The sequence below is a fragment of the Indicator indicator genome, chromosome 29, assembly GCF_027791375.1.
Source record: "Indicator indicator isolate 239-I01 chromosome 29, UM_Iind_1.1, whole genome shotgun sequence".
Lineage (NCBI taxonomy): Eukaryota > Metazoa > Chordata > Aves > Piciformes > Indicatoridae > Indicator > Indicator indicator.
The window spans coordinates 4,170,704-4,197,065 of NC_072038.1; the positions used below are offsets into that span (position 1 = coordinate 4,170,704).

General features: G+C 46.1%; 2 protein-coding genes across 2 annotated transcripts in view; one reads left to right on the forward strand and one right to left on the reverse strand.

Moving 5' to 3' along the window:
• RECQL5 (RecQ like helicase 5) overlaps window positions 1–26,362 on the reverse strand; it is a 37,302-nt gene that overhangs the window by 9,528 nt on the left and 1,412 nt on the right. Inside the window, 5 exon segments of the mRNA XM_054393832.1 lie at window positions 20,739–20,821; window positions 21,347–21,509; window positions 23,693–23,804; window positions 24,499–24,604; window positions 25,757–26,275. Coding sequence (XP_054249807.1) covers window positions 20,739–20,821; window positions 21,347–21,509; window positions 23,693–23,804; window positions 24,499–24,604; window positions 25,757–26,275 — 983 coding nt within the window.
• On the forward strand, window positions 11,598–13,298 carry SMIM5 (small integral membrane protein 5). The gene is made up of 2 exons (XM_054393833.1): window positions 11,598–11,724; window positions 13,177–13,298. Exons 1-2 carry the CDS (start codon window positions 11,598–11,600, stop codon window positions 13,296–13,298), a joined length of 249 nt encoding a protein of 82 aa, XP_054249808.1.

The window sequence follows — 26,362 nt, forward strand, 5'->3', positions numbered from 1 at the left end:
CGGGCATTTAGAACTCAAGTCCTGCAGCCAAGCCTCAACAAGGGTTGTTTCAGAAGGGAATTATTTTACTACAAGGAAGAACAAAGCAGAGATTTTTCTGCTTTACCAAGGAGTGCCCTAGTTGGCTTACCAACTTCATCTGCAGAAAAAGTGGGTCACACAGGGGAAAAGTAAGAGAGCGAGCACTTTATTTACTCATATTATGCACCCTTTAAGGCATGTCTGAACTTGCCAGAGATCTAACAAAGGCAGTTTGCTTCTTAACACATATGCGTGCCTGGGAGGAACATAACTGCATGTCTACCACAGCATCACAAACCCTGCAAGGCTCTACAGCTGGCTCCCTTGGCTCACTCATTCCCACGGCCTGGGAGGTTAGCTTGCCAAGAGGAGAGCGAGTGAAGCAGCAGGGCACAGCCTGCTGTGGCCACAGCACCGTGCGTGCTGATGCACAGCAAACCTGGCACTGCTCAGGTAAGGAGGGCTGCCCCGGTGGGACGCTGTGCTGCAGGGTCTGGGAGCCTGGAGAGGGCTGTGACAAAGCTGGCTTTATGTCCCCCTGCAGAGCCACACTGACTCACGCTCCTCTTGTGCTCAAAGAGCTCCTTTCACAGGGTGGGGAAGGGTGGGGGGATCGGGATGGGGACAACACATTCGATCCCCTTGTCCTGCCTTGCCAAAAAGGCCACTGGTGCTGCCTGCCCTGCCAATGCAATGTGACTATAGAAATGTCAGCGAGCTGCAAGTCAGCTTTTTGTTCCCCCAAAAGAAAACAGGCAGCATTCTCATTAGGCCACGTCTCTCTCTCTCACACGCACTGATCTGCATTGGAGTTAACTGAGGCGTGCAGTAATGGCCAAGCCCTCTCCTCACTCCTGCAGCCTGCTCACCAGGCTTGTGCTGGGGAGGGACATCCACACACACCTCTGTCCCTTACTGCAAACAAGAGAGGTGCCCCAAGGGAGGCCTTTGGTGGAAGCAGAGATCAGCTCTGAAGTCATGGGAATGTAGAGTTCTCATTTCTAACCGTCATAAAGCCCTCTCCCTCCTGTCACTGCCTGCATTTTCCTGCAGAGTTACTCAAACTGGGGCCACAGCCCTGCTTTAGCCAACGGTGCTCATGAGTTGGCTCACAACGGAAAGTCAGTTGCAGAACTAAGATTGCAGACCCAGAGTTCAAGTCAAAAGAGCAAAGCCAGAGTTACCAATAGCTGGGGGGGCAGCTGGATGAACTGAACACAATGATTAACTAATGCTCAACTGCCCTAAAACTTAACTGAATGCAAGAAGTCCTGAAACACAGTTGGTTATGCATTAACAGGTGGAGGGGAAACTTCAAGTCACATGAGCACCTGAGGAGTGCCCACAAGAACTAGTTTCCATACATTTATGGTAGTTTGTATCATTATACACATCTTAAAATTATTTCATCTTAAATATGTAGCTGTATTATTTGCCTCCCTCACCCTTCAACAGGAATATGCAGGAGCTGACCATTGGTCTTTAAAAGGTCTAAACAAGATCATTATTTCATTTGAGGCATCCTACCTTGATCTGACATCATGGGATAGGATGAAGAGCAAGTACTAACCATGGTTATTAACATGTTTTTGTCTGGCCACTACATTTCAGGAGAGTGCTAAACTGACCACATGACTGCCTGCACCATGCCTCCTTGCTTTTGTACCCCAGCTAAAACAGGAGCAATTAGTAGAAGCGGATGGACAGTCAGAGAAGCAGCAAAGTCACAAATCTCAAAGGAAGCTTTGCCTCTCCCAAAACACACCAGAACAACAACAACAAAAAAGCATTCCCTCATGTGAGCCAAAGAGGGGTACAAAGCCTCATCAGAAGAGCTCCACCACAAAAACCCCCTAACCCATCAAGTCCTGCAATAGAGACAAAAAATGAAAGCCTTAAAAAAAGTCAAAAATCACATGAGGACAAATCAGCTACCTAGGTGCTAGCTGCTGAAAAAAAAAAAAAAAACGTTTAATGAGCTTTATCAAAGAGAAAAGCAAATTAGGAGGCTGACAAGAAATTGCCATTTTGCACCTGTCTGAAGGACTATACCCTGTGTAATACCATCAGAACTTCAGCAACCCTCTGGGACAAGACAGTGGGTGTCAGCTGTCCCCAGAATACAAAACCCACAGTGTCAAAAGAGTATCTGACCTGGCCATGGGCACAGAGCAGATTCATCACCCTGCATCCCCCCAGGTGCTGTTCTGTCCTTGTGCTTTCTTGCTTTGTCCCTTGGAAGAACACAAGAGCCAAGCTCCTTCCCCCAGGAGTCGGAAGGAAACTGGAGACCATAAAGGAAAGTGAATTGTTTGAATACTCCCCCAAACTATGGCAAGAAAAGAATCAATTTGAGGCTCACTCCAGGAGAAAAAAAAAAGGGGGAAAAAAGCAAAGCTGTGATTAAAAAAGAAATAAATAAAAACTCGGCTGTGAGATGCACAGAGAAAGCAAGCAACAAGTGCTGGGTTGGAGCACCCGGGGAGCTCGCTGGTTGGGTTGCGGTGGCTCCTGGCCACCCGCCCTCCGCTCTGGCACACATGTAACACGAAACTTCGCATCTCCAGGACAACCAATAACAAAAAAAAAGGCAGAGACAACAGCTGGCTGTCAGCAGCGGAGCAGAGAGGAGCCGAGCGAGGAGCCAGACACAAGCCAGGATGAGGGGAGAGATGACGTGAAAAGTTGAAGAAGACAAAACGAAACACAGGAGGAGAAGAAGAAGAGTTGGGCGGCGCGGCTGGGGTAAGGCTGAGCTATTGCCGGTGTCCGCTCAAGCGCGGCGAGTTAGCGAAGGAGCTGGAGCTTTTGCAGCTCTCGGTAAGGTGAGCCGCAGAACCAGCCCTGGAGCAGAGCTCGCTAGCCCGGATTTGTTTGTGAGGGGCATTCAGGAGCAAAGGGGACGAGAGGAAAAGCTTTTAATAGGATTGCAGAGACCTGCGCCGCTAACAAAGGGGCCAGTCCGAGTCTCGCCGTGCTTCCACCGAGCTGGAGCAAGCAACTTCTTTGCCGATTAGAAAGGCTGGCTGCTCATTTTTCCTCTTGCTGTGATGGAATGTGACCTTAGCTGATAAGCAGGTCTAGCACAGGGAATTCTCCACGGTGATGACTTGGTGTACTGCTGCTCGGTGTGGCAGAGAGGCTCCGCTGTACGAGCAGAGCGGTGCCGTCAGAGAGGAGCTGCCAGCACAGGCAAGTGCCGGTGAAACCAAGTGGGTGCCAGGCACAGCGTTCTCCAGAGCTCCTCACTGCTAGAGCTAAGTTTGGTCCCCCAAATCCTGAAGCAAACAGCGAGCTTAGGAAAGAAACCCTGGTTGGGGAACTAGCAGACCGTGCAAGTTAAGCATCTGTGTCCAATAGAAAGAAATGGAAAGGTTTTACACAGCTTCTTACAAGAGCATTAAAAAAAAAAAAAATAGACAAAACCAGCTCATGTAGCAGGCACAGATGTTGGTTTGCTCAGAACAGAGAAGTCACTGCTTTGAGAGAACACATCCATGGTCTGAGGTTTACAGGAACAAGAAAGTCAGCTCTGAAGGGAAGGAAAAGGGAAAGGATTCCCCAAACACATGAAATCATAGAATCATAGGATCACTAGGTTACAAAAGACCTTTAAGATCAAGTCCAAGCCTTGTTTTGCATAGAGAGGTGTCCCACAACCTGTGCTCCCACCTCTGCTTTGCTGCTGAGTGCAGAAAGGGGGGGTGGCAAGAAGACTGACCATATAAGCCTCTGTTTTCTACCATCTGATGCCAATTACTCTGTTTGGAAGCCCCTGCAGCTCCTAGCATTGAGCTGGCTAATGGCACTTGCCTTTTCCAGGAGGCACATGGGCAGCCAGCTGTTTACAAACAGGTAGGGAGAGAGGCAGAAAGCCAATTCTCACAGAAAAATGTCTTCCTGATCCTACACATGCCTGTAGGGAGGAATGCTAATGATCAGGTATTTCCACTTCATTCTTGTTAAAGTGGAAGGGAAGGCAGGTCTCTGTGACCTACGTGTTGTACAAACACCAAATTGGAACTGCTGGGGTGAGAAGATGTAGTAGTTGAGGCACACAAGCCTCCAGTCCAGCCCTAGGTTCAAAAGGGATAGAGGGAATTTTCCACCCTGATAATGAAGGGTCTCTGCAAGTTGTTTGTTGCAGTTATGATGGTTTCTCAAATAACTATGGGAGAAACAAAGTTTAGGGGGAAAACAACAAAAAAAAACCCTCAAGCAAACAAAATTAAAAAAAAAAAAAAAGAGGAGGGAGGAGTGAAGGGAGGAAGGGCAGAGGAGGGAGCAGGGCAGAGAAACTCACCAAGTTGTCCTCACCCAAAGAAAATCTTCCTGGGTTTGACTGGGGGTTTGTCCAGCCACAGCAGTGTGTTGTACACAGGCTGTGTGTGGGGGTAAGCAATATGAAACACATGTCTGGGTAGAAGCAGCAGGCCGTGGCTTGTGTTACAGCTGTCACAGTGCACAGGGCTCTCAGCCTGACTGTGAAGCAAAAGCGCTCACAGGAGAGAAGGTACAAAATCAGCCACGTTTGACAGAGCAGATCCCCTCTGCAGCACAGCCCCTGACCCACACAGCCTCCAGTGGGCCACTGGCAGGGACTGAAGAGACTGTAAGAGAGCTGGGTGAGGACAGCAGCACCCACCCCTCTCATCTCCATGCAGGCTCTCACCACTACCCTGTGCCATCACAGCTGATGTGGTTCACAACAGCTTCTGAGGAAGCAGCTGTCATAAGCCTCACTTTGGAGTCGCTACACCCAAGTGGCATCTTTACTAAGATTAGATCAGCATAACTCAAGAATGCTTGTGATTTCTGAGACCAGTCAAGGACAGGGCACAGAGATGGCTGAAAGAAGATGGAAGCATTTCCAGCACTCTCAGGGGGCTCCAGCTGCCTTACTTTACCTGAAACACCAAACCACCGAAGGATCCCAGTATGTTTGTGAAGTAACTATCCACCAGGCTTGCACAGGCACACAGCTACCCCTGTCAGCTTCCTGGGAAATGGTTATTTTGCTAATATTAGAATAGACTTTCATGCTAGATTCAAGCATCAGCCACCCTAAAAAAAGTTCTCTTGTAGAAGAGCTACAGGTTTATTTTTAAAACTGACCTTTTCCTTTCACTGGATGGCTCTTGTGCTTTGGTTTCCCCACTTCAAAATGGGATCAGTAGTGAGGAATGACCTCCTAGAGTTCTGTGGCCCTGTTTGTGGGATGGAGTGGAAAAAAGCAAAGTGGTGTAGAGACTCTCAGCTCAGTGCCCCAGTGGGTACCTCAGCTACTGCAACTGCTATTGCAGGGAATTCAGTGCCTTTTTATATTAATCTAATATTAGGTTGTAGGCGAGGGATGGAACATTTACAGCACTGCCTCAAGACCAATCTCCAAATAGTGGGTGGTGGAGATGACAGGGTATTCCAGCCAAACAGCTACCCAGCCAGGGCAGCTTTATAATCTGAAAGAAATGTGTGGCCTTCTCTTCCAGACCAGCTAACAAAGTCAAACTTTTCTCCCATGACACTGAGCTGCAATTTACCAGTTTGGGTGTGTGCTGTTAAAAGGCTGAATTCTCTTGATACTGCAAACTATTTTCATCTGTTTGGGAATGAATTATAGGTCTGTCTGGCTCTGTTTGCTCCTGTTTTAGGGGGAAAAAAAAAAAACACAACTATAGTTCACAGACAAGCCCTTAAGTGTCACGTGGCTGAGTAGGCTACAGTCATGGCAGAAAACATTGCATTAACAATGATGAGGGAAAACCAGGCACTCATAATACAAGTCCATTTCTATAGCCCTTTTTTATCTCAGAAGTACATTGCAAACTTAGAACAATAAACAATCACACCAGAATTATTACATGTGCTGCCAAAATGCATCTAAACTCTAACAACACCCAGCAGCCAAGCACTGTTTTAAGACAGGAAGCACTGCAGGCCTCATGCATATGAAGTCAGAAGCGGGTTTCAGGATCCAAGAACAAAGCCGGTAGGCTTAGGAACTGGCCAAGCCTTCATGTTCTCAAGAAAGTGGCCAAACAGTTTATTTTGAAGCTTTAGATGAGAAGAAAAAGCTTCCCCTCCCCTTCAGCTGCTCACCACTCTCCTTCCATGAGGCTGGGATTGCCTTCTAAGATTTCCTACCAAATAAGCTCCTCCAATCCGTTCAAGGCTTCCCATCCCTTTACTAGTCCGATTTTCAACCACCTTACTTGAACTGTCTGAGGTAAGAACACGACACAGGATTTGCTTCTCCACAGCCACAGTCTTGGGAAAAAGACAACGTTGCCATGAAGAATGGCATCCTACCCTGTAAGGTCTCTGGAGCAGTGCTGATGTGGGCAATGGGCTCTTGCTATGTTAGGACTAGAGGCCCTGGCAGCTTCTACTGACAGCTTCCAGCTTCCCCTACTCATCTCCTTTTAGATTACTGTAGCAACAAACCTACACAGGAAAAAATTTACAGAGGAGAACCAATGGAGCAGGAGGTCACATCAAGAGAAATAAACCCTGTAGAGCATGACTTAGGAGCAACCATGAGTGGAAGCCATGCTTTCACCTACTTTCATTTCAGGCTCAGTGACTGAAGGGTAACAAGCACTTCGCAAGCAAAAGCCATTGCAGTTTGTAACTGCAACAAAGCCAGGGACTTACTCTATCTAAGGAGTTCAGAGCATGTTAGAGACCTGGACACACAACAATTAGCAAACCAACCTCTGAGGGTGGTTCCATGTTTTGCTGCTTTGCAGAGATGAAGTCACCCATCAGAGGGATGAGATGACTTATCCAAAGTCACACCACCAGTAACATCACTGGCAGGCCAGGAAGACTGCCTGCACTTATGTAACTTCCAGTCCTGGGGCTAAACCACAAACCCAAATTCATGTCATTTGCACTGAAATAAGCTGCTCAAATGCCACCAGGGTTATGGATAAACAAGTGTCTCATTCCTCAGCAGTCAGTTTAAGATCACCCACTCCCTACAGTTTAACTTTTGATGCACCTGTGTAGACACACAGGTAGGCTCCAGCTCTCCAAACCAGTCAGACCAAATGACCCTGATCAATTTCCATCCATTCCCAAATACAACAACTGGAGTATCCTAAGGCAGACAGAGGCATGTGGGACCCTTCCTTGGGATGCGGGTCATGACAAAGCTCTTTCTTGCCTGAAGCTTGGAAGCTACCACACACAGCCAGTTCTCTGACCAAAGAAAGCCTGACCAAGGCTTTTCTCTTGAATGCCTAGATGGAGGCTTTTTAATGGCTTTATTCTCAAAAGGGCTGAGCAGCCAACTTCTCTGAGTGCTTCAGTATGGCATAAACCCATTAAAACAGTTCAGAAGGATCATCTCAGTGCTATTACAGCAATTTTCACAGCTTTATTCAGTGGGCACACCAAGATGAAGCTGTATTAAAAACAAGCACAAGCACTTTCTGGGAATCTAACACTACAGAAGCCCTAAATGTAGGATATTTTTTGGCTTTAGAGGGTAATTTAATCCTGGGACCTCAGCAACACCTCAGATGTCAGGCATACCTCTGTGCTCTCTCTTTCCAGCCAAGGCAGACAACTCACAGCACATGCAGTAGATCCTTAAAACCAAATAAACCCAAATGAGAAGATTTGTTTTATTCCCTCCTCTGCCAGGCTTTGTAACACAGAGGAGGGTGAAAGAATTCGTGATCTTGTCCCACTGGTAACACCAGATAGAGAAGTTAAAGAACAACCAGAAGAGGAAACAGCTGAAACCACGAATTTCATGCTGCCACCCCAGCCCAGCAGGAACTTCCACAGTCCCTGGTACAAGCCATCACCATTGTGCTCACTTTCTTTTTTTCTTTTCTCTGTGAGTTTCTCATCTCACCTCTCTTCATTCTTATTCTCACTTCATATGATCTCTACCTAAAGCTATGGAGCAAAACTTCATGACATTAGTCTGACATGTTATGAAGACTACATTGCACTGTGGTCATTCAGCATTTCTTCCATGAGTTCCAACAGCTTTGCTGCCACAACAGCCATTATCTCCTCTACTCTGGAGGGTTCTCATCCTCAGTGGATGTGGTTTTGAAGAAGAACAATGAGCAAGAAAAAAAACTTCCAACTGAGAAAAGCACTGAAAATTATGTTTGCTCCAAACCCAGCAGAATCTGTGAGGTACCAAGTTGGGTGGCTGTTCTAGACTCTAGAAGAGGACTCCAGTTTGAGAAAGTAAATCATCAGTTAAGACCTACAACCTTAAATTTCAAATCTCTCCAGACTTGCCTGTTTTAGGAATAATCATTACAGTTACTGCATCACCTGGCCTTTACTTGCTGGTGGTGACTGGGAGCTTACCTCAACACAGTACAATTAAAAATGAGGAATTCATTCTAACAGCTGTGCTCTGAAATGTGTAAGTCATCTCATCACTGCTGTATGTGAGCAGACACATAAACTAACTTGCTTAAGTCACCCAGCACCAGCCTTACCCTTATGCTAATCTCCAGGATAAGATCTTGGTTCTGCTGAAATCAATCAGAAAAAGATCACAATCAGAACTAGTCCTGACCAAAGACTTTACGTCATGAGCAGAACGGAAGATTGATCCATGAATAGAAATCACTTTCTTGGTGAGTTTTGGCTTTTTTTTTTTTTTTAAGAAGTGATTTATTCTTTACCCTTCTGTTCCACAAGCAGAAATCCAAAAGCAGTGAGAGCCTGTGTAACCAGAGTGCAGACAGAAGTGCAGTCAAGCAGAAAAACGTTTGCTTCCTCACGACTAGGTTAGAGACTGCACCACCGACATCAAACCTCGTCCCTGGAGAAGTTCAAACCAAGGTAAACAAGCAACATTCCTTGCAAGTTTGAGAATAAAAACTCCTTCACATAGCTGCAGATTAGGTACCATGGGGCAGAGGAATGTCTAGCACTGAGAAGACAAATTCTTCTCACTTTAGGCTGGGCACTTGGCTAATCCATGTGGAGTTTCACCGCTCTGCTCAGTAATTTCGCACTGTACACCCACACTTCAGAAGCTGGCTCCTCTGCCTGCTGCTCCTGGTATGAAAGGTTAGAGCAGACTCCTTGCTAGGAGAGCTCCTGGGCAAGCAGAAACACCCCCCAAAAGGAAGAAACATTTTCAGAACGTTAGAGCAGAAATACTTTTTTTTTTGGGGGGGGAGGGGGGGGAAGTTTTTTCTTCTAGAGCCAAGAGCAGAAAACAAATCACTTCACCTCTGCCTGCACTGCCATCTCTTGGAATGGAAACAAAACTGGAGACCTGCTGACACAGAATCCTGCAGCACTCTGCAAAGGATAAAGCTGCCATTTCTGGTACAGCAATCATCTGGAAAGAACTATTTAACCCTAGTCTCAGAAGTGACCTTCTCAGCTCAAAAGGCCACAGCTCTGCCTCCCTGCTAAGTTGCACAGAGATCTTTCTGTAGATGCAGATTTTCCATCCACCCAGACCCCTAGGAAACCAGCTGGTTGCGATTTTTCAGGCCTTATCTTGGACTTAGAAGAACAAAGAAACCCCTTTTTTGCATTGCATAAACATCCAAAATGTAATTTAACTTGGCTCTGTCATCTTCAAGCCCAGCATGCAACGAACCAGCCAAGGTCTCTCTGTCCTCAGTGTGTTTAGAAAAACTGAACTGCAAGCATCCATTTGTCTGAGTAACCAAGCCAGATGTGCAATAATGAACTAGCTGGCTTCCTCTGCACTGTCCTGGTCACTTGGCTCTGTGTTATCACCAAGACTAGGATGTTAAATTACACTGTTCCAAGGCACATAAAACCCGTGTTGACTATGACAACACACACACAAGCTAGTACATTCTGATAAGAATAATGACCTAAGACTTACAATTCATCCAAATACTGACCTGTCCATAAAACACTTGGTTTAGGTGAAACTCCACAATATCCTGTTCCAGCAAAACTTGAACTTCCCCAACTTTCATGCAAGCTTGTTTTGTTTTGTTTTTTTTGCAGTATCTTCCACAATCTTGCTGACAGGGCAAAAGAACAGCAAATATTGGTGGGAAAACTGAGGTGCCTAACTTTGACTGGACTAATGATGTTTTCAGTAACAACACTTCATGGTGATCATTCTTTCTGAGAATAAAGAAGGCGTAAGGTGTAAGCAGGGCAGAAGGGGTTAGCTCCACAAGGAAGATCTCCCAGATATCAACACAGGCTGGGGCATGATGAAATTGAGATCAGCCCTGCAGAGAAGGACTTAGGGGTGCTGGTGGATGAGAAGCTGGACATGAGCCAGCAATGGGCACTTGCAGCCCAAAAAGCCAATGGCATCCTGCATCAAAAGAAGTGTGACCTGCAGATCAAGAGAGGGGATTCTGCCACTCTGGTCTGCTGAGACCTCACCTGAGTGCTGTGCCCACTCTGGGGACCCCAACACAAGAGACCTGCTGAAGCAGGTCCAGAGGAGGGTCACAAACATGATAATAGAGGGCTGCAGCACCTCTCCTATGAAGACAGGCCGAAAGAACTGGGGCTGTACAGGCTGGAGAAGAGAAGGCTCCAAGAAGACCTTAGAGCTACATTTCAATATCTGAAGGGGACCTACAGGAAGGCTGGGGAGGGACTGTTTAGAAGGGCCTGTGGTGATAAGATGAGAGACAATGGTTTGAAACTGGAGCAGGGCAGACTTGGGTTGGACATTAGGAGGAAGATCTGCACAGCAAGAGTGGTGAAATACTGGAACAGGTTGCCCAAAGATGTGGCTGAGGCCTCATCCCCGGAGACACTAGGATCAGACTTGATGTGGCCCCTGGACAGCCTGATTTAGTTGGAGGTGTCCCTGCTGACTGCAGGGGGGTTGGACAAGGTGACCTTTGAGGGTCCTTTCCAACCCAGTGCAATCTGTGAGTCTGTGATATCTCCCCAACAGATCCAGGGGCTTTTGCTTTGCTCATCACCAGCAGTGATGGGCAGACATCCACTGTCCAATTCATATATTGCTTCATTAGAACAATGACTTAAAAGAAAAAAAGCTCCATTTACCTTATCATGTACCACTTGCATTCATCTGTGAGAGCCTGAAAAGGATCCAGGTGTCCCCAGAGATTTTAGATTTCTCCATCACCATTCAGTAAAACTGATTGATAAAATACCACTGTGGGTAACAAACTCACTGGAGTTCAGCACCTGGAATTCAAGTCCAGTTAGAACTGAATATCTTTTTGGAAGATAAGTTAACACAACTGAATAAAAGATCCTTTCATTGGCTGAAAGCCAAGACGGCAGGCACTCTCCAGTTTTAACTCTGTGCCTGCTGAAATAAATGTCCTTTCAGAAGAAACACTCTTTTGCCTTTCCTAAACCGTGCAGCTAACAAAAGCACCCACAAAGCCAGATTTTGAAATTAAAACAGTGCCAAAACACGCAGACAATTAATAGTCCTCCACCTTAGCTACTGGGAGCAAGGACTGAGACCAGACAAACTTGTTTTCCTTGTGATCACCACCTCTATAAGAAGGTTGGCAGCTTCCTAGCATTAGTCAGTGAAAAGATTCATTCTCTGTTTGGTTCTTCTACAGCTTAAAGCCTGGAAAGGTTGAGCCAGAATGTCTTCTGAAGGCTTTCTGAAGGAATTGCAAACCATTGGTGAGAAGCTTCTCCTTAAGCTCCAGAGACTGCCCAAGGCTGACCCAGTGGAGATTGTGTCCTTTTGTGTGGTTCTTCTATTTATTGGTGAGTGTTTGGTGGAGGCAGTGGGGCTGTCAGAACATCTCTTCTCTTCTACAGGGGCAGCTTGCCCCACAGTCTTTGTTGCTGTTGTAGGCAGCTCCAGGCTGTGCTCAGAGGCCCAGTTTGATTCCTAGGGCTAGCTTTTAATACTCGGTGTGTATGTCTGCATACCTGCAGAGCATGACAGGTAACAGCACAGCTTGCTCCAAAGCTCTCACATTTCTGCATTACTTTTAACAGCAGTGTTCTAACCAAGCCAGAGCTGCTGCAATGTTTTCATGTATACAAAACAGTTTACAATAAGTAGTATCAGGGCATCTCACAGCCACAGAAGACACTTGAAGTCTAAGACTGACTATAATCCCTGTGTTTACTTCAGTTCAAGCCAGGATGCTTCAGATGAGCCTATTTATTCTCCTCTGGTTAATGGCAAGATCCCTTTTGCTGCTCTGTGGGATGGCATGGAAGGAACAACAAACAGCTGCTGGACCAAGGGGGTGAAGTTTGTTTAGATTATGGGAAAAGAAGCAGGAAGGAAGGCAGGCCCTCCCCCTCAGAGAGGCACACTTTGCTCCCAGCCTAAAGGAAGGGTGTGTATCCAGCCTGGACACTCCTCCCTGCCTGGTATTCACAAGGGCACACCTGTTGCTTTGTGTTTTTCTTACCTACAGCTGGTTCCTGGTCCCTTAACCTGGCAGCCCAGCTCCAGACTTCCAAGGCCCACGTGCACACACACACATGCACGTTCACACACTCGTGCATGTTCTGCAGGATCAAACATGCCAGCTACACCTCCCTCCCCACACCAACCATCATGCCTAGTGTAGAACAGTCAGTCAGCTCACTGCTTTGGGAAGCAAACCCCTGCATTGGAAGGGGTTTTCAAAAGAAAGACTAAAGCAAACCCAGTCATGAGTATGTGTCCTCATTAAAGGGTACACTGCACACACTCCTCAGACCTGCAGCTGCCAGTCTGACTAACCAAATCCTCTTGAGTTGCTACTGACACAGCTATGGGGAGAGCTGGATCTCCATCCTTGCCAGGCACACAGCTCTTAGTTACTGCCTGTCATCTCTGAAACAACAGCTCATTATTCAGGTGAAGATATACCCCCACAGGGTTTGGTACATAGCTCTTAAGATCATGAAATATCCAGCAATGATTGTCCACGTTAAATGGATAACTAATACAAGGGGGCAGGAACTTAGAAGGAAGGGGGTGGGGATCAAAACCAGAAAAGGTCATCAAGAAACCAGGCCTTGCTCACTCTCCTGCTCACCAAACAACTTGCAGAAGACATAAGGGTTGCCCTGCTACGACTGTTCCTATGTTCTGAAGCATGGGACATGGTCATGGAGGTGGTCCTGGTGTTAGGTGGAAGTTTGGACTTGATGACCTTAGAGGCCCTCTCCAACTTTAACGATTCTGTGAGTATCCTTCATTTCTCTTTCCAGTTACTGTTCTGCTGCTCATGATCATTGCCTGCAGCTGCTGCTGCTACAGCTGCTGTGGCTGTGATGGACGTGCCGACCACAGGCGTAGGAAGATCCAAGTCCGCCCAGCTGCCCATTCATGAAGGGTAACAAGAGGTGACCCAGCCTACTATCAAGGGCATGTGTGGACACCATGACTCAGTCCTGTCAGAATGACCTTCTGCACTAGCTCACTGGAAATGGCAATAACAGTGTTAATTAATGACTCAGAGGACCAGAAATCACAGCATGGAATCCCTCCTTCCTGTGACAGCCGCTGCTGGGCTCTGTGGTGTGCCCAGAGAGGTAATGCTACTTTACCATCACTGTCTCCCTCTTCTGGGGTGGGGTGGGGGGGCATGGACTCATGCTGCTGAGCAAACAGACATTCTGTGCTTGCCCAGTGACAGCCCTGCCACTGGGCCAGCTGAGGATTCCCTTTGTGAGCATGGAGCCACAGACCAAAGCAGAGAACATGCACACTGCCAGGTGCTCTCTTCACAAATGGCTAACCCAGAAGGATGGTGCTGGGTGCTAGCAAAGCCCACCAACATGACTGGGAGGTCCACATGGCCAATACATTTTGGACTGAGCCCAAACCTGCCCTTTCAAAAGCCACCTGTCATGGATACGCTTAGGTGAGAAGCCTACTGAAAACAAGTCATGGACCTTCTGACCCAGGCCTGTCAGCTGAGGCTCTGAGGCAGACACCACTCCCTGATTTATTTCATCAACATCACAATGATGTGAAATTGCTAAAGAGTTTTAAAAAAAAAAAAAAAAAATCAGATAATGTGCAATACCCTTTGTAAACAGAAAAATGAAGGCAAAAAGGGAGAAACTCACCAAGCTACAGCTTAGTTTGATCATTCTGCTGCTAAAAGTGCTCCCTGCATGGTTCTGCTTTTCTGCTCATTGCAGATGAATGTTTTTTTCAGAGCACAGGAACTACAGAGATGAACAAATCCCTGTCCTGACCTGAGGGACTTGTGCCTGACTTCCTGCACTGTGTGCAGTTCATTTTAGTGGGCACAAGCATTATGCCTGAGGTATGTTCATGTGCATACACAAAGGCACTTCAGAGGAGCAATACAGTCACTTTGGGGTGCCCGTGCAGGAGCTGACAACAGGCAGTGTGACAAAGCAGAGCCAAGAAGGGGCTGTGTGGCTGAAGTTAACAAGTGCAAATAAATCCCTTTTCCATGCTGCAGCCACTGTGTATGTTTGGTTTACATTACAAGGCAATGGCCCAGGCCACGACTTCCACAACAGGGACAGCCAAGCAGAAGAGCATCATGCAGCACCTAACTGTCAGCCACTGGGCTGGGGGCCCCATGTGTGAAACCAGCCACCTTTATGAGAAGAGATTAAAAGTTACATGCATGTAGAGAAGTCATCTTCTACCCTTGTATCCCAACTGAGCAGTGTAGAGGAATCAAGGAATCAAAGGGCTTAACACATGTACATAACAGAGCCACCATCTAGCTGGAGAGGAAAGAATCACCACCTTCGTAACAGTGGGCTTGGAAATATTCTGCACACTTCAGAAGGGACACAAAAAAATATGGAATGCTTTGTAAAGAAACCTCTTTTCTCTGATGCCTGCCCTCAGATTAGCAAAAGGCACATTACATCAGTAGTTTACTGTGTATTTAATACACTTAATTTTTTGCAAAGAAGCTATATTTAGGTATTTTTCCTTTTTTTAATCTCTCTGCACACTAGAATGCATCCACAGGCAGCTATATAGAGAATAGTCTAAAAATTCAGATAACAAAGTAATCCTCAGACTACCAATATCACTTTTAAATTAACAAAAGAAAAGCTTTCCAGCAGAAGATGAGGATGCTCCTTAGAAAGGAAATATCTGAGCCCCAGCCTGACAGAAGACCTCTCTAGTGTAGGTTGTCAGGCACAGTTACACTGAGACTAACAAGACTCTGGCCTTGACTAAGCTGTTCCAGAGCTTTCACTCCCACACAATGTGCTGGGGGAGATTAAGCTCCAGCATGGCACCAGTTCACTCTGATCCACATTCAGAGATGCATCCCATTGACCTCTCTCTGTCAGGTATGTCTTTGTTCCTGTCTCTTACAGACATGTGGCAACCAAGGTGCCACAGGAAGTCTCTTTTGCAGCAGACAGACTTAACAGATGTTTCTGTATCTAAACCACAAGAGCTGTGAAAGAACAGAGCTTCCTTTCTCTCCTGGCCCGTGCCAGACAGTGCCAGCTACAGGACTTAACAGAGTCCCATTCAGAAACGTTTCAGCAGCATGGAACCAGGCTGTGCTAACAGTCAGGAGGAAGCTCAGCAGGCTGGAAACATACCAACAACTGACAGGTTGCTGTCACCAGAAACAAGCTGCCAGGCCTTATCTCAACAGGAAAAGCTACATGACTCCCAGTGGTCCTACAAGTTAAACCACTGACAGATACCAGTGAAGGGGACAAGAGAAGTGGCTCCTGGCTTATCTCTGCCACTCTAAGTTCCTGAAATAGAAACAGAATCAACACAGCAGTGTTTTTAAAATGGAGAGAAAATGAAGCAGTTCTCTAGAGAAGGCAGGTAGAAGAAGCAGAGGAGCAGCCACCATACAGAGGAGGGGTCCCTGAACTGATTTCTGCCTGGACCCCACAGCCTAGTGTTCTGCTTTCTATCAGTTTGTGCCATTGTTCTCAGCTGGACTATTTCTGCCCAGCTTATTCCTTTGGGTATGCCAACTGCTTGCCTGGGCAAGCAACAGATCAGGTTGGCCTGAAAGATGTCCAGCACATCCCCAGCTTACTGCAGCTCTTCAGTTTTTGTGGACTAGAAACCTGCCAGTCTCTGGGTCCCTGCTCAGCACTCACAAAAGCTTTTGTGGTTTTGGCTTCAATCATTACTCACAGAAAGGGACCTGGAGTGCCCTGAGCACTAGTGAGAATGGATCCACTCTTTCAAAAAGGGGAGGACCTCCCTCTTCCAAAGAGGGAGATTCAGAAGAGCAGAGCAAGACTGCTTCAAATACAGCAACTTCTGTGAAAGCCTGAGCGAGCCTGGAGGGAACTGCAGGGGAATACAGATACTTCAGTCCTGATGATAGAAGTGTTGAAATAGCTTCTCTCCAGAGACAGCGAGGCCAAAGCCTCCAGCAGAAGTGGTGGAAGCTCTGCTGATGACTTAATGGAATAGCTCCTGTTCTGTAACATCATCCCTCTGCTTTCAAAGTGATTTGCTTGGCTTGTGACAACCAAGTTTCCTTTTACACAGATGCAGTCTCACACACCATGTTCTCCTCCTTTTCCCCTCCTACTTCTCTCCAGCACCATCCCTCTGGTCTTCTTCAGTGAGGAACACAACAAGCAGTCAGTTTTATTGCAGCTATCAGCAGTGTGAGGCTCTGTAATGAGTTTAATCCACCTCAACTGTCATGATGAAGTTTGGACTGGAGGGCAGTCTTGTTCACAGTCTCATTTTAGATATGGCAGTCTCCTAACAGAGCTTACAATACACTTTCAGTCAGGATCCAGGAAGCAAAGGTCTCTTCTCTCCACCACCACTTTCAGCAGTACACCAGTGGATAAAGCCATGGAGAGGAAGAAATCTCTGAGTGACAGCTGAACTAGGTTTTTTGAGGTAGGCTCAAGGCCTTTGATTAGATTAGCCACACCTTTGCAGGAAAGTCAACTGTTAATAATTTACTGCAGTACAAACAGGCACCTTCTACACTAGCTCTGCAAGTCATCAGCAGCACTAAGGGGGTCCCTCACCACCAAGATCTCTTGAAGAGGGTGCATAGGAACCAGAAGAAGCATCCACAACAGCTTCAGGTATTTATAAAATCACACACAGCTCAATTATTTCAGATTAGCTGGGATTAGCAAATGGGACAGGAGCTTTCTAGGCTGCTGCCTGGGGATCTACGAACTAGATTTTGGGTGCCTCCTTCCTAAAGGTGAAGGATGCCCTCCAGAACAGCTTTCATGTCCTAGATTCCTCTTGATGATCTGCCATCGTTCCAGAAAACAACTCATGAACTAAATATATTTGGCTGCTGAGAAAAAAACAAAAATTTCAGCACACTGAAGAGTGAGTTTGTGCTCCTAGTCAGATGTGACTTGCTCAGGATGAAACACACTGTTCATGACTAACCTTTTCCTTACAGTATTAAGGATACAGACATAAAGGGCAACAAATTGTCAAAAATAACCAAGATCTCTTCCTCTATCACATCTCTACAGTCCTGTTTGAGAGAAAGTAGGAGAAACAATCCTTCTTTTCCCTTGGGAAGCAAGGAAGCTTTAGTAAAACCACAAGATGCTTGCAAAGAGATACTGGATGTTCTTTAGAAAGCCAATAACCAAGTCATTATGCAAAGTATCAGTGAAAGAGCAAATGTGTAGAACCCATGGAGATCCCAGCTTAAATAACTGCTGAACCAAAGTACTTTATGGGAGGGAAACTTGTGCTTCTATTGCAGAGTAACAGGAAGTGTGACTACAGAAAGCTCTGTTAATGGGAGACCTTTTTTATTAGACTGTTGTAAGCCTTATGGAGCAACAAGTTGTTATGTGAAGATCTTTGCTTATTTGCTGGGGGGTGTTGTTAGGGGTTTTTTGTTTGTGTTTAAATAACTCAGAGTTTAAGTGCCCAGCTCCTTTTTAGGGATTTTCCCAATGGTATTAAGCAAGTTCTCCCCCTTTCATGTACAGGGTGGAGAGTTAACAGAGATAAAGGGTTCATACTGAACATACTGGAAGAGACACTGTATTATATAAAATATTGATAAACGATGATTAAAATAAATCTCAACTGCCAAAATCTCATGAAGCCAGAAGCTTTCCTCTTTACATCTCTAGATCTGACTGTGAACTGTCCTCAATTGTCTTTTTTCCTGTGTTCATGGTCTCATTTCTCTCCCTTTGGAAGAGGGATGCCTGCAGGCAGAGGCATCATGCAGGCCTGTACTGGTTTCAGGACTGAGGCTCAAAGCACAGGGAGGATGCACCAACATCTGACATTGTTCTTGTCTACCTCCAGCAGGGTGGAAGGCAGCATGTCAACAGCACAAGAGGCATCCTCAGCTCTGGAAGACTTAAAGAGACTGATCACAAGAAGTGACTGGGCTATTGGAGGGCTAGTGGTGATTAGCATCTTCTGTCTTGTTTTCATTGCGCTCATCTTATTTGCTGCCATCTTTGGGTGCTGCTCATCTCCAAGGCACAGACAGTAGTGGTATACATAAACAGTGGGGCTGAGATGCAGTACTTGGAGCCTTGCAGCTCCAAGGCAACAATCAATCCAGCCACAACCTGATTGCATTGTTCATAGAAAACTTTCCCATCTCTCTCTGGGTGATTATTTCTCCCCATGCAACTTCCCTGCATCAAGAGCAGAGCACTAGTGCTAGCAAGCTGTTCTGCAAGTCCACAACAAACTCAGTACCCAAGGCTGGCTGTATTCAGGAACTTGCACAACTAGCCACATACCAAGGGCAACTCACCTCTGCCTGATTTTCATCTTTCAAACAAGACCACAGATGAGAGGTGGCAAATGGTCAACCATCACCTAAACCTGATAGAGAAGTCTTCCTCTGCTGCAGTTATGGGGGGGGGGGGGGTTCTGCCTTGCAAATGGGCAAAAGGAAACTCTGACCAGCAAAAGCTTTGTCTAAACCCACTCCCTCCAAGCAGCTTAATACCATTGTTCTCCTGTCATACTCAGACAATAGCCTAAATATACTATGCAAAAACTTGCCTGGCAGTGTACAAGTCTGTCTTTCTTTGTTCTTATTTAGAACCTTGCAAGGTCAGAGGTTCAGGTTTGCTTTCACTGTTTCAATTAATGCAGCATTGTTCCCTATCCAACATGTAAAAAAAGGAAATGAGAAGTGGTGTTCCTTTCCACAGCACCTCAGCCTCCTGCACAGTTCTGAGCAGAAAAGCCAGGCAGTGGTGCTGCAATATGTGACCCTGGGATGCATCTGCCACGTTATACAGCAGGAAGAATGTGCCAAGCTGGGAAAAGGAAGAAAAAGTAAGGGAGATAAGTGACTTCTAATTAGGTCAGTGACATCTCCCTAGAGAAATCTCTCACATACTCATACTCTTTCCATTATTATTCATCTGAGCAAAAGGAGGGTATTTTCTCTCTGTCCTCGCTCCATTATTGTCTCATTGTTGCAGTGCAACTCCAGAGAAGGTCCTCACTTCAGAGAGCAGCCAGGCTCTTTACAGTGTGCACAAGAAGATGGAGATGCTGTAGGATGGTTACATGGAGGGCCTCACTGAGACAGTACCCTGAAATGTCCTGGTACTGCAAGGTTAGTTCAGTGATCCCAGTCCAATCCTCACGGCACTGGTGTCTGTTACAAGGAATGATTGTCACTCTAAGAGACTCAGTCTACTGATATCCAGCTTAGGAATCAAGGAGAAGTAGATACCAAGACCAGGTTTCCTGAGGTTAGCCTCTAACCAGACTGACAGAGCTGCCTCCCAGATTACACAAAACCCAGACACAAGGAGCCATCTGGCTGCCCTTGCTGTGAGCTGGCAACACACACCAGCAGGAGCTGAGCTACTTAGCCAAGTAAATGGATCAAACTCTTACAGTTAGAAGCCTCCCCTAGTAGCTACTTCCCAGAATCACCCTGACTTTGGGCAAGAAGTGCTCCTTCAAGGGCTCCCAATGTTCTGCCATAGCTCAGTAGAAGCAGGACCTTCCCAGAGCAATCTCATAAAACCAGGATTTGTTTACCAAGTGTGACCACGTGGAGAGAACATGCTCACCAAGGCATCAGAAAAGCAGCACATACTAAATTCACACTGTAAAAGTTGTCCTAGACACAGGCATGGAAAGTGAAATAAAATGTAGAACTGAAAATAAGACACATGTTGACCATGTTCAGTCAGTGAACACATACTGCTCTCTAACCAGCCAAATGACAGCCTTGATGTCTTACCCAGAACAGCAGTCAGAACAATTACAGCTTTCAAGTCAGAACTAAACCTGAGCAATCCACATTGTGGTTGCTGCTCTCCGTTTAGATTGGGCATGCCCATAATTTGGGCCTGTTTCTGAAACAGTCAAAGCATCGCCAGCTCCTTCTGAGGTCAGTGAGAATCACAGATACTCAGTGCTTTGCAGAGTGGAGCCCCTGAGATTTAGAGAAACGTTCAGGCTAAGTGCTTCCAGCCCATGCTGATTAGGCTGCCCTGTTTCCTTAGAAGAGAGATGTAATGAAGGAGGAAAGAGTCAAAACAAAAGCAAATGTAACTAAGTCAACCCATCATCAAAGACATAGCACAGTGAAATCCACAGCCAGAGGACTTAAGAGTTTAACATCACCATATCACTGCATCAGGCTCCAAGACCAACAACTCAGAAGGGGAGTGAGAGGTGCCTCAAGGACACCTTCCTCAGCCCAAACAGCAAAATATCAGCTGAATCATTCAGTATTTTCTTTTTCCTGGACGTGCAAGATCTCAGCCCTAACAGAGCCTCAGAAGGGTAGGGCATGTTTTTCCCAACATTAAACAGTACTTAAAAGAAGTGCACTTACCCCAGCTGCTCACAGAAGTTCACAAGGGCATCAAAAGCTGTCATTACAGCTTTGTCAGACTCTTTTAAGGTCCCCTTTTTTTCCTGAAAGTAAATGAGGACAGTAGCTATAATCTTCAATTTAAATATAAAGAGATGAAGCAACTCTTGTGATAACCAAATCCAACCCTTCTGTTCAACAATAATCACCCAAGGGAAGCAGTGGATTCCCCTACATTGGATAGTTTTAAGACTCAACTTGACAGGGTGCTGCTGGGCCATCTCATTTCAACTACACTACCACCTAGGAAGGTTGGAACAGATGATCCTTGAGGTCCCTTCTCTCCTGTGATTCTGTGAATATGGCAATTGAGTACAGACACCAACCTGTCCCTGCTCCTGACTTCTGCTCACCTATACCCCTCTGTATAGAGCTGGAGCTGGGTCTGACAGCCTTTTCCCCTTTCCTGCTTCACCCCCTTCTGCTATGCCTTAAGAGGGCTACAGACAGCTTGAGACTCAGCAAAACTCATCTTTGCATATTCAGAGGTCACTGCACATGATGAGACAAACCACATCAGAGCAAAGGCAGTGGATCTAGGCAGGTAGATGCTACTCTGCACACCTTACCTGGATGTTGGAGAGCTCCTTCTTAATCAGGAAGCTGACTTGATCCCGGTCATTCCTTGAGTAGTAGAGGCGACAGAAGGATGCCTTCCCATCCCTCCCAGCTCTGCCAGACTCTTGGTAATATCCAGCCATTGACTTAGCAATATTCCAATGGGCCACAAATCTGCATAACAAGAAACATAAGCCTGCAAGTTTCTCGTGATTGTGTTGTTTGTGGACATCAACATCAGTAAAAAATAGGGCAGAAAAAACATAAAAGACAGAGGATTTAGCAGAGCAAAGGATTCAGCACACTGAAACCTAAGACCTCTTTACACAAGACACAAGGAAAGCAGCAGAGCTATGAAAAAACAAACACAGCTGAACAAAACATGAGCAGGACGTTGGTCCAAATGGCTGGAAAAGGAGCACATTAGTATTCCCAATATGCAGACAGTTGTACAGCTGTGAAGAGAGAATAAGGACATTGATTGAAGGAATTTGGGAAATTTGACCATAAAATGCAGCATTAGAGAAAAAACAAAACAAAACAGAACAGAACCCAACTATTTATTTTGTGGAACACAATCTAAACATTACAGAACACAATTTGAAATGCTGGATTTTACAAAGACACTTCCTTTGCCAGCAAAGCCTGCATGGGAAATTCTATCTCACCAAGCTCACTTGTAGATGAGGGCACCTTTCCCAGCCAGCAAATGAACTATGAAGCATTACTAAACTGAATGTAATCTCTGAAGGAAGGTTTAACACACTGCTGCAAGACTGCTTTAAACCTGCTTGTACCTGAACATTCAGCAACTCAGCTTATAACTGTGGTGAGAGAGGATTTTACACCACTGTAACTCTGCCCATGTTTTAAGTACCAGTCTGCCTCAAACCCAGCATGTTCCAGAGGCAGGTATGATGCATAAGGGTGTGGCAAGAGATTAACTGACAAAAGCAAGCAAACATGTTTCTCCAAACAGGAACACTCCAGGAACAGGCCAAGCAGGAAGCATCAGCGCTCCACACATTTAATCCCCATCGGAAAGTTTACTGAAGGAATTGATAAATAATCTCAAACAAAACTGAATTAGCAGTGAAGACAGAGGAACAGATTCTGTCAGGAAAACAGACACCTCTGTTTTCCTTTTTGTTCAGAAGAGTCACCTCCAGAACTTGTCCGACCTGATCTCAGCTGATAACATACACATGAGAACTCAGAACTCTGCCAACAGAGAGTGAAGGCTCTTAGCTTTGCAGTGCCACACCAAGGCCAGCAGTGCCTTGCTGCCTAGGCTCAAGTAGAATGGCCTTCAAACTATTAAAAAATGTCCTGTAAAGAGTTAATTGAACTCCACTCCCTGGAAACTAACCATATTCCAAGCATATTTCAGCTGTATTTCACTCTCAACCAGGCCTTTGCACCTCAGTTACTCTGCCTTTTTAAATGACTACTGCACTGAACAGGGCAGAGTGGTTTCAACAGGTCATTAATACCATTGGGTAACATGCATCAAGAAGTAAAACAGCCTGCCCCTGCTATAGGATCCTGCTATCTGGCAGCACACTGAGACAGAAAGATGGCTCAGTTCTGAACTGATGTGACTGCCTCAGTGATGTCCTGCCCCTCTTCCCAACAGCATCCAGAGCAATTGCTTTGTGTGGATTTTAGACTAAAGATCAGGACTGTGTGAAGTGTGTGAGCTGCACCCCAGTTATCCCTGTACTAAGTGATCACAGCTCACAACACTAACTCAGCACAGCTACACTTCAGGAATTCTAGCAGCACAGAGTAATTACGGTTCCCCAGAGGAGCAGCAATTGAAACCATGTGTAAAGTTTCTGTCCTTGAGCTAGAGTGGTATTTTTATATGGTTATTGCATTTGTGAACTGCTTCCTTCGTCCCCCCTAATGCACTGCAAAAGGAGATGTCTAAAAAAAGCTGGCTCTGACTATTTTAGGAGAGGGTGTATGAATTATTTTAGGTGCAGATTTTCTTCCCACTGCTTTTTGACAGCAAATAGTGCACTAAGAGAAGTGAAAGGGACAGCTGTGATTGCATCAAGATGGCTCACTTTGAAACCCTGGAGGGTGTGGCAAAAAATAAGCATTCCTCCATTTTTCTTGGGTTTGAAGCTGACTGGCAAAGAGGAGCTCTGGCGTCTTGTTTTTAATCTCTTTACAAAACCCTTCCAAGTTTGTTTTTGCTGCTTCTAAGATAAAAATCCTCCAGTTCTGTTTTTGTGGGGTTTGGCAAGTGTATTTGAGTCAGCTGTATAAGATAACAGAGAGACTGAGACTTTGCTTTCCTACTGCTCAGGTTTCAGGCTCTGTTGTGCACAACATTCAGCCTCATGTACCTGACGTTTGCTTTGTCTACTCCCATTCCAAAACTGATGGTTGCTACAATAACTGGGATCTTCTCCTCCATCCATTCATTCTGGACTGAAGTCCTCTCAGCTGCCTTCAGTCCTGGGAAGGGAAAAAGAGGGAAGGATATAACAATATAGAAAAAGAAAAAAAAAAACCCAAACAAACCAAAAGAAGAAGATTCTTCTCCTCTTTCATTCCCCCACTGTGAGCCAACACCCTCACTAAAGCTGACTGATCCACATTGCTCCTCTACCTATTAAACTGGCCTGCAATCAAGCAGAAGTCAGCAGCAGCTGTTTCTATTCCAAAGAGAAAAACTCACATCTCCCCTGGGATAAGAGCAGTTGTTATATTTAGGCTGTGCAAGATCCAACAAACCCAACAGTTCCGGAGAAAAGGGAATGCCATTCCCTTGAAGGCCCCACACCTCCATGGAACCATTGTGATTGGAAGAGACCTTTGAGATCATGAAGTGCAACCACTTGCCTAGAGCTCATAATCCCACTACTACTGCTCAGCCACTGTAGGTACACCAAATCCCTAAGCACCACATCCACACATCTTTTAAATACTTCCAGGGATGGTGACTCCACCACTGCCCTGGGCAGCCTGTTCCAGTGCTTGATAACCCTTTCTGTGAAGAAATATCCAGCCTGAACTTCATCACAGACATATCTTGTGAGCATTAGACACATTGGAGACCTAGTCTAGAAAGTTCTTTTCTAGGTAGCCCCAACCCAGACCTGAAAGGTGATGTCCATATCTCAGTAGCTGGAGATGGAGCTTCCCATACCTGCATGATATGCCTTGGCTTTCACTCCTCGGTAGCTCAGCTCAATGGCCAGCTGGTCACACACATCCCTGGTCCTGCAGTACACAATGCCACAGCCAGAGTACACCTGGGCAGATGAAGAGAAAGTCCATGACAATGTCTGAAAACTGTAGTTGCTAGTGTGGTGAGGACAGGAGGGATGCCTAAAGCTCATCTCATCACCTGATTACCCATCAGTTGAAAGATGCTGTTGCAGCACAAAATTAATCACAGACACCTCCCTTACAAGGCCTAACATTGACCAATTATGGTTCCCTATTCCTTTCCAGTGGGCACAAAGCAAGCAGCAGTCTCCCCTCCACTTTACAGATAAACTCAGGTGCTCTGAGTTGCTGAGGGTTATTATGGGATTTAGTGTTAGAGCAGGAAATTCAGTACAATATTCCAAAGGCTTCTGTTCACTCTCAGCACACTAGAAGAGCAGAACACAATTAAACATACAATGATCGCCTGGGACATGACAAACCAGGACAGAAATGCCAGTTACATATTTCTAATCCATTTTCTTTTAGACCAACTCCATTCTGAGGACACTTCTGAAAGGAAGACAGCCTCCATGTTCTTTTTGTTTTAGAGGAACTGAAAAACACAGGTGAGTGCTTTCAGAAGAACTAAAAAGCATACATGAGCATTTCCTTTACAGGGACTTATTCCTTCCCTGCCATACTAGGGACCTGGCAGGCTATACCAACCACTGGAAGGTCACAGAATCACAGAATTGTCTGGGTTGGAAGGGACCTCAAGGATCATCTAGTTCCAACCCCTTTGCCATGGGCAGGGACACCTCACACTAGAGCAGGTTGCCCAGAGCCACATCCAGCCTGGACTTAAGAACTTCAGAGATAGGGCTTCTACCAGCTCCATGGGCAACCTGTTCCAGTGTCTCACCACCCTCATGGTGAAGAATTTCTTCCTAACACCTAATCCAAATCACTCCTCCTCTAGCTTGGATCCAATCCCCCTGAGTCCTACTCAACACCCTAAAAAGTCCCTCCCCAGCTTTCTTGTAGCCCCCTTCAGATACTGAAAGGCCTCAATAAGGTCTCCTCAGAACCTTCTCTTCTCCAAACTGAACAACCCCAACTCCCTCAGCATGTCCTCATAGGAGATGAGCTCCAACCCTCTGATCATCCTCATGGCCCTTTTCTGGACACATTCCAAATGACCACGAGGGCAGATCTTGTTCAGTTTCGCTTTCTTCCCCAAGGCTAAAACCTACCCCAGGGGCGTTCTTCACTTCAAGTGCCTTCAGACAGAAATCCTTCAGGTTGGCGTAGGGATCGGTCAAGAGCTCTTTGAACTGCACATCATAAAACAAGTTAGACCTGAAGCAAGGAGTCTTAAACGTGGAAAGTGGTTGCTTTAGCTTGAGCGCTGCCGCAATGTCCTCCTGGACCTGCTTGGTGGCAGTGGCAGTCAAGGCCACGCAGGGCGTGCTGGGGATGCGAGCACGCAGGGTGCCCAGCCGCAGGTAGTCCGGCCGGAAATCGTGTCCCCACTGGGAGACGCAGTGGGCCTCGTCGATGACCAGGTAGGACAAGAGGTTTCGGGTCACCAGAGAGTTCAGGGTAGGCTGGAAAGAAGAGGCAGCTGCCATCTCTGGGGTGATGTACAGGAGCTTTACTTGGGGCTTCTCGCTTGCTAAGTCAGCCAGGATGGTCTTCTTTTCCTGGGCAGAAAGCTTGGAGTTGAGAGAGCAGGCTTTGATTTTCAGAGCCAGCAAGTGATCCACTTGATCCTGGAGTAAACAGAACATTTCAATTAAAAAGTAATTGGAAATAAAGAAAGTCATCGAGAAAGACTACTAGGGAGAACCACGGCTAAC